At 37.3% G+C, this 8,976-nt stretch overlaps 1 protein-coding gene across 2 annotated transcripts in view; it reads right to left on the bottom strand.

The window, feature by feature from the left end:
* Positions 1 to 5,907: 5,907 nt before the first annotated feature.
* The window catches only part of LOC107755736 (A disintegrin and metalloproteinase with thrombospondin motifs 3-like), a 107,459-nt gene continuing 104,390 nt past the window's right edge, over positions 5,908 to 8,976 (bottom strand). The window contains exons 22-23 of one of the 2 annotated variants that reach the window (XR_001641734.1): positions 8,125 to 8,661; positions 5,908 to 6,881 (exon numbers count right to left, since the gene is read on the bottom strand). Coding sequence is in view for 1 of the 2 variants with exons in the window: in XM_016572623.1 (XP_016428109.1) it covers positions 6,940 to 7,418 (479 nt within the window). In the remaining variant the exon portion in view is untranslated. Of the gene's footprint in view, positions 7,419 to 8,124; positions 8,662 to 8,976 lie in introns of both variants that reach the window. The other variant, XM_016572623.1, reaches the window with a different exon arrangement.

Raw genomic sequence — 8,976 nt, 5'->3', positions numbered from 1 at the left:
ATTGTGTAATAATTTATTTTATTATGATATGAAACGTCCAATTTTTCTTTCAATAATGTTTTTTAAAATTTTGCAAGAATATCGTGATATTAAACTTTTTATTAGTTGTCATAGCAAGTGATTTTAAAAGTAGGATGGCTCACTTTTTATAAGATGACTGAACATTTTACTTGAATTCGTAGTTTATTCTTACTTTTGGAAACCTAATTGTTTTATAATTACTACTACTACTACTATTATTATTATTATTATTATTATTTCTGTTGTTTCTAGATATAGTAATTTTGATAATAGTCAATAGAAAAAATATAACCACACACACAATTGTTTGTCCACAGAATAATTACACATATTACTGTAAATAAAAATTACTGCAATATTTTATAAATGAGGCCCCAGGGGTGCTGTAAGGGGGGGGGTTAGGATGATTCCAAGTACCCGGCGTTAGAGGGGGCCCCTGAGGGGGGAACGTGATTTCTAGGACCGCTATTTTTTTACCGCGAGGAACGCGCAACGTGATTTTTACTAAGGGGGGGCCCCCGATTAAATTTGTTGTTCAGAGGGCCCACAAAACATAGCGGCACCCGTGACAAAGTCCTTTAGTTTCTATGTGAGATACTGCTATAAAGTAAGCAGTTATTGAAAAAAAGATTCAAAGTGTAAATCTTTCACCATTTGAGTGCGAGGACAGCAAAGTGGTGGTGAACCTAGTAATGGGGTTACTGTATGTGTGAGGCATGAGATGGCAAACTGTAGTAGTTAAATGGTTGAGTCATACTGAATTCCAGTCCTTTTGGGAAGGTTTGGATATTGTAATTAAAATGAAGATGTAATGCACTGAGTGTAAATATTTGAGGAGGTTGAAGATCAACCGAACTGCAGTAGTCTGGCATGATGGGAGGCCCATCAAGAGTGAGCTGCAGTAATCAGAGGTGGAAAGAGTACTAAAATATTCTACTCAAGAAAAAGTACCATTACATTAATGAAATTTTACTTAAGTAAAAATCCCAGTCTAAAAATCTACTCAAGTAAAAGTAAAAAGTAGCTCATTTAAAATTTACTCAGAGTAAAAGTTACTTAGTTACATTTTAACAGCGGGAGAGGGGCAAAAATGGGATAGGCCTATAAATCTCAAACTAGCTGTTTTTAATTAAAGGAACACCTTTACAAGTACAACATGTTGACACATGACATTTAAAACATTTAGGGAGGTATATGAGATTTTAATGCAGACCATTCCACCAAGTAGGCAGAAAAAGCTAGTTATATTCCGACAAAACAAGCTAAGAACCTTTTATGAAATATTTAATTGCTTTGAAGGATTAGAAAATCAAGACTTCACATTGGTTATTTCAGTAGCATGAAAAACAAAGCGAATATTATTATAAATCATACAAAGAAAGCGAGCAAAGGACACTAAAGCGGTGCAAAAACTCCCATAATCACTAAAGCAAATCAATCGCTTGCATTTATTTTGCACTTTGTTGTTTATGATTATGACAGAATTTGTGAATGCGCATTCAGAATTCAGTCAGTGAGCACGCACACTTGAACAACTCCGGCGTTCTCCGCAGTGATGAATCAAAACGCCTCTGATTGGACATTGCATTCATAAACTCAACAGAAAGGTGTGTGAATGGTTATGATGCTCAACACTGCAAAACGCAGACATCTGATGCAACATGAGCATTACTTCACATTATTTCACATTACACTTAAATCGTGACTGCCATAATAGTTCTTGCTTAATTGTACAGGGACACTTTTTGCACCTATCATAAATTTGGGTTACATTTTTGCCCCCAGCCCCCATTCATTTCTGACCCTGGTGCCAACCAACATTATAAGTCCTGCTAGGGGTGTGCGATATTTGCACAAAAAAAAAAGATATCTTGATATATTCTGGGATTTTATTGATAACGATAATTAGACAATATTTTGCTGAGTGTTATTATGCTGGTATCTTAAGGATTGCCGTGGACTGCTGACTCTTAAAGTTTTTTGTATTTTTCATATTCTGTGCGGTCAGTTCACAGCAGTGACAGAAATTAATCTTTTCTAATCAGTTTTAATTGATTTTTACCACTGTTTAATGCAGGACATGTATGCATTTAACCTGCAGTTACAAATGCAGAAATAATGTTTTGATATACAGTATAAGACATAAAACGTTGAATACTCATATTTGAAATTATATATATATATATATATATACATACACATATATAAAGATACTTTAAATGTGAAATTAAAACCACCAGTAGGTGTCATCAAGTCATTTCTTTTAAACATTTAAACAGTTGATTCATTCAGGAACAAAATGTTGCTCAGAGATGCAAAACTGTGCTGTGGTGGCTATGTTTGGAATAATTTTTGTTGTCGAAATAGAGCAAAAACAGGTAATATGGGGTCTAAAACGTAAGTCTCTTATTTAACTTCTTGTTTATTCAACTGCTGTAAAAAAATCTATATGTAATCGTGCTGATTTTTGGAGAAAAAATGGCTCTCTTCGTGTGATATTAACTATATGAAATGATATAAATATATACATTTTCTGCCCCTATATCTTTAATTTCGTGATCATTCTAAATGCATTTTAACAGACTGAATCATGCAGTGAAAGAACGTCTCAGGTTACGTATGTCTTAGACATAGCTGGAGCTTATAGACTTTCACAATTGACAGACAACAATAAATATGACTGACACACACAGAGCGCTTCGCTGAATGACAGAAAGCTGACGCTGGCTCCGCCGCACGTGCTTTTATAGCTTCCTGGTCATGACGTCACCCGCCCGTGACGTCCCGCTCAGCTATTGGACTGATTTCACATGTTATTCAGAGCGTGGTCACAGAAGGCGTTCCCCTAGCGCTTCCGACGCAGCTCGAGTTCCTGAAGAGGAACGCACTCTAAATGCGCACGCGCACTAGTCTAATCTACAATTCACTGCACACTGTAGGAGCGTTTTGTTTGTTTGTTTTTTGCAAAATACCCGATAATGTCAAATCGCACATAGTTAAAACAACAATTACGATATTATCGCAGACGATATATATCGCACACCCCTAAGTCCTGCACCACTGTCTTTTTGGCTAATTTGTGCAAAACCTTTTGCTAAACTGTCAAAGCTTCATTTTAACCACCAATGCAATGATGCAAGCTACCTTACTTCTATGCTTGCGAAAGGTTGATGTCGAGATTTTATAAACTGCTAGTTTGGTCTTCATAGGCAAACACAGCTTACACTGCATAATAGAGCTTAAATATGGACAGGGGTTCACTTCCTTCGAGTTCAACTTTAGCAGAATACGACAGTGTTTCATTTACAGCTGGGTCTGCACCAATAAAGCCTTATCCGTCTCCATCTTTCTTGTGATTTTAGCGCCAGTTCTCCTGCCCATCATTTACTGCAGTGTTTTCGAGGGTGCAATTTTTTTTTCACTCAGTAATTAATGTTTATAAAAATGTAGCGAAGTACAATACTTCAAACAAAATATACATAAGTAAAAGTAAAATTACAGATTTTAAAAATTACTTTAAAAAGTAGAAGTACACAAAAAGCTACTCAATTACAGTAACGCGAGTAAATGTAATTAGTTACTTTCCACTTCTGGCAGTAATCAAGGCAAAAGTGTGTACTCAAGGTAGTTTTAAGGTTTTCTAGGCTAAATAGCGTCTCATAACAGTTTTTAAAAAGCTACTCCAAAAATGACCAGTGAAAATGGCTTATATTCCTCATCTGCCATCATTTTAATAAAGTACTGTATAAACTAAAAATGATTAAAACTACTGTGATTTATTTAAAGCGATAGTTCACCCAAAAATTTAAATTCTGTGATCTCAGGTTTCATTACAAATTTCTTTGTGTTTCTAAGATTAACCAAAGTGTTTCTGGAACAATATGAGGATAAGTAAATGATTTTTGGGTGAATAATCCATTTAAGTTTGCTTTTATACAAGTGGATTCTGCAATATCCTACTCATACTAAAAATTAGTTTATTTAGAATGCCCTTTTATGTAAAATTGTAATGATCTTGGTGATCTTTAAGTACCATTCAGAAAATAATGAACATCCTGATGTTTGGCTCATTAATCTGAATCGGTCTTTACAGAAATTAGAGCCTTTCATAATATACTGTAGCAATTTTGAGCCTGACGGTATGGTGAGCTGGAAAATAATTGGAAGCCCAAATTATATTTTTATATGAAAACCATATACAGAACCAGGGAAGTGCTCTCATGCAATTGAATGCTGTAATAAAACGTTTGGCCTAAGTGAAATAATTGACTTCTATAGAAAAGTATATATGAGCATCCATTATAAACAGAGCAAAGGAAATTTCAATCATGAGCAATTTCATTACATTTGGTGTTGTGAAGGGAACAATGGTGCAAACTTAAAGACAGACTCAAAGCATCAGTAGCACACATATCTCAGCATACAGTACATTTGATATCAGGATTTATATAATACATTTAGTAGGATTTATTTAGTACTGAATACACACTATATTGTATGCAATAAGCTATTGCTGTTTTCACAAACACATTGGAAGACACCATTTGTAGGATTATAAACATGGATTTTAAGTGTAAAGAGTCTTATTAGGGCTTTGTAGTGAAAAGGATAAAATATGAGTTTACCTTTGATGAAAAAAATAAAGCAAACCTAAAAAAATACCCTCAAGAGACAGCATGGTGTTTATTACTTTCTTTATTGCTATGTGCTCCCCATTACAACAAACAGCCTCAGTAGTGTACACTTCCATTACAACTAACAAAAGTACAAATTAAAACAAAAAGAAATGACTTCAAGCGGCAACTGAAAGTGTCTTTGTAAGACAGAACACCAATTGACACTTAAATTAACCTGGAATTGTGGGGATAAATATGCTTTATCCTTTATGTTGGGTGTCTGTCTGTGGCTTAGGGATTGTCAAATTAACTTCTTCTATCTCGCATTCTTTTGGGTCTCTGAAAGCATGTTGATAATATTAGCAACAGTTTATTAGCAGAAAGTGAACAATAAAATGAAAGCTTTTTTTGTGATGCACACAACATTAACCTCAGCTTTAATTGGTTTAACAATGCTCAAAGACAACTGACACTATCTGTATGCAGATACAACTATTGTCTATTCTAGAGGATCAAAATCCACTATACATTTTTTTTTTAAAAGCTACGAATTAACTGTAAAGCAGTTTCGTGCAGGATTGGGGGATTTGTGGGTGAAGAACAATATGAATCACTGTAAATGACAGCTTTGTTTAGGATTTTCTCCACAATTTTTCTATTCTAAAATGGCTGTGAAACAGCTTTAACTTTTAACATCTCAACAACTGAGCATGTGTCTTATTTGTATCTAAAATGGCAGTTAAAATGACAACAATACGGTTATTCACATGTCTACTTTTGTGAGCTACTCTCAATGGGAGTCTGTATTTTTGGTCTGAAATGACAAATAATGTTGCACATAAGACATGATGTTGAACTTTGAATCTTAATAAATACTCTAAAGTTCTCAATAATACATACAATAGCTTTACAGTGGCACACGGGTGAATGTGTGTACAGTTATGAACAGCTGAACTCCACTGATAGACTAACTGGTTCCCTTGGTATTGCAGTCAGATGCATTGTGGTTGTGATAAAATCCTTAATTATAAAAAAATAAATAGCTTTCCTCTCCCTCAGACAAGTGAGATATCTTGTGACTGGGGGCAGTCGTGGCCTAATGGATAGTCAGACTTGTAACTCGAAGGTCGTGGGTTCGAGTCTCAGGTCCGGCAGGGATTCTGGCTCTCTCCACCCTCAATACCATGACTGAGGTGAGACCCTTGAGCAAGGCACCGAACCCCCAACTGCTCCCCGGGCGCCGCAGCATTGGCTGCCCACTGCTCCGCGTGCTTGTTCACTACTCACTGCTGTAAGTGAGCACTTGGATGGGTTAAATGCAGAGCACAAGTATGGGACACTTGTGCAGTGTCTCACAGTATAAGATCTCCAGAAATCTGGCCTTAAACATCCAATTCATCTCACAATATGTATGATGGGTCTCCTACATCGTGGTGAAGCTGCTTTTAATGATGTTCACGCTCAATTTTGTTGTTGGCTAAATAAACTTCTGGCTGCAAGGGTGAATTTATAAGACAAAACAAGGGAAATCTAAGAAGCAATTTTAAAGAGAAGCCTCAACAACATGGCAAAATGAGGAGGAAAACAAAAAACACAGTTTTCACAGTCTATGAGAATTAATTTGATCGATGACTTGCTGAGAGGCTGATTCATGAATGAAATCATTTTGGAATGAAAAGTAAATATTTTATGGCTATTTGTTCCTGGGGCTCACACCGTTTTGGTATATATTCATCATTGCTGAACTTGTGGCTGATAGCACATTTCCTAGCATATTATTTAAGTGTTCTTAATATAAAAAGCACCGATAATGCTCCTGAATCTCTTATTTTTAAAAATCCTCAGTTTGTATTTTTGTAAAAATAATACTGACATTTTCCATATACAGTATTTACAGGAACGTTCATAAATATTAATTGGTCAAACATGTTTGGAGCTGGTAAAAATAAAACCGTAAAGATTGTGAAGTTTAATACAACTACAAGCGTTTCCTCACGAGTACCACTGTAGTCTCAATATACGTGCACCAAACCCCCATAGACCAGGCTGCTAAGAGGATCATCGTAAGAACTTCTTTGGCACGTTCCCCATCACAACAGTGCGTGATTGACAAATGTGTTTTCAAAACAAATACTGCTGGCGGGAGAATTGAGAACATTTGAAAGTGAACCAGCACTTTACTCTCTCTTGCTTTTAAATATCTTGAGGATGATCTAAAGGGAAAGATGAATGTTAAAAGTCTATGTCTACGACAAACAAATAAGAGAGAGTCCAGAGGAAAAAAGAAGAGACAAACTAGCCTTCATCTCTCCACCTCGGATGATGCTGTTGGCCACTGACTCTCTTGGAAACTTTCCAGCTGCCATGGCGCATCTTTAGCGGCATCCTCGTTCCACAAGCTATGGATCGTCATTGCAGGCAGATTCCTTGTTCCGAGTTTGAGGCGCTTTTGAGTCTTGCTGTTCTCGGTATTGAGTTTGCGAGGCGGGAGAGTGGCGGTCTGCTTGGAAAATTGGCCTTGTGACAAGGATCCCTGCTGGTGTAGCTGTGAGACTTTCAGAGTTCCATTTATAGAGGCTGAGAGTGTCTCCAGAAGTTGGGAGGCTGAACCGAAGCGAAGTTCCTCTTCCGTGTTAGCAACTTCGTGCAGAAGAGGAGCAAAAGTGCCACTTCGCTTACTGCAGGATTCACAGCAGAGCTTGTTGTAACCTGGTATCGAGCAATAACGAGCCAGAACCTCCATCTGACAGAATATGGACTTGTCTCCTCTGCATGGCTCATCTGTCAGAGAAGCAGCAGGTTTTATACAGTGCCTTTTTTTTCTTTTTTGTCACAGAACATTTCCACATTTCAGCTTTTTTGAATCCTCAGGGTCTTTATCATCAATATTACCAAATACTGAAGAAACTATTTATCTTTACATACAGTAAAATAGACTGTCCGTGCACAATTATGACAGTATTTCACCTAATAATTTTGACCACAGTGGGAGTTCACCCATATTTGTCATGATTTACTCATCCTCATGCCATCCCAAATCAGTTTGTCTTCCTGTCACTTTTTCAACATTATCCTGGTCATTCTTTTTGTTAAGTCTGACGTCGCATCTCTAAGTTGCTGGGTCCAAATGCTCATTCAGAGCTTAAAAGCAAACAACAAATGGTGCTGATATACATTCACAGTGTGCTGTACTACTACTGAAAAATCATGATTCTAACCTTTATCTCCATACCAAAATCTCAGTTGGCCAGACAGTGAGTCATCTTTTCTAAATCATTAAATTACTAGTGTCCAGGACCAGAGCCCGGAGACTATCCATCTGCAAAGCGTAAGTAAGTCTATGGGCAAGACTTCTGGTTCATTAGCTGTTATAGGGAAATAACGAGAAAGAATAACAACGTTAAAGTAAACGGTAAAACGGTTTGAACTACAAACCAGTGTGTTCATAATTATGATAATACATTAAAATAATATGGTAAGACACAATGTCTACGACAAACAAATAAGAGAGAGTCCAGAGGAAAAAAGAAGAGACAAACTAGCCTTCATCTCTCCACCTCGGATGATGCTGTTGGCCACTGACTCTCTTGGAAACTTTCCAGCTGCCATGGCGCATCTTTAGCGGCATCCTCGTTCCACAAGCTATGGATCGTCATTGCAGGCAGATTCCTTGTTCCGAGTTTGAGGTGCTTTTGAGTCTTGCTGTTCTCGGTATTGAGTTTGCGAGGCGGGAGAGTGGCGGTCTGCTTGGAAAATTGGCCTTGTGACAAGGATCCCTGCTGGTGTAGCTGTGAGACTTTCAGAGTTCCATTTATAGAGGCTGAGAGTGTCTCCAGAAGTTGGGAGGCTGAACCGAAGCGAAGTTCCTCTTCCGTGTTAGCAACTTCGTGCAGAAGAGGAGCAAAAGTGCCACTTCGCTTACTGCAGGATTCACAGCAGAGCTTGTTGTAACCTGGTATCGAGCAATAACGAGCCAGAACCTCCATCTGACAGAATATGGACTTGTCTCCTCTGCATGGCTCATCTGTCAGAGAAGCAGCAGGTTTTATACAGTGCCTTTTTTTTCTTTTTTGTCACAGAACATTTCCACATTTCAGCTTTTTTGAATCCTCAGGGTCTTTATCATCAATATTACCAAATACTGAAGAAACTATTTATCTTTACATACAGTAAAATAGACTGTCCGTGCACAATTATGACAGTATTTCACCTAATAATTTTGACCACAGTGGGAGTTCACCCATATTTGTCATGATTTACTCATCCTCATGCCATCCCAAATCAGTTTGTCTTCCTGTCACTTTTTCAACATTATCCTGGTCATTCTTTTTGTTAAGTC

This window comes from Sinocyclocheilus rhinocerous, unplaced genomic scaffold (genome assembly GCF_001515625.1).
Source record: "Sinocyclocheilus rhinocerous isolate Xijiao unplaced genomic scaffold, SAMN03320098_v1.1 scaffold171, whole genome shotgun sequence".
Classification (NCBI taxonomy): Eukaryota; Metazoa; Chordata; class Actinopteri; order Cypriniformes; family Cyprinidae; genus Sinocyclocheilus; species Sinocyclocheilus rhinocerous.
Note: the sequence above shows the minus strand (reverse complement) of the source record. Positions and strands in the feature narration are given on the sequence as shown.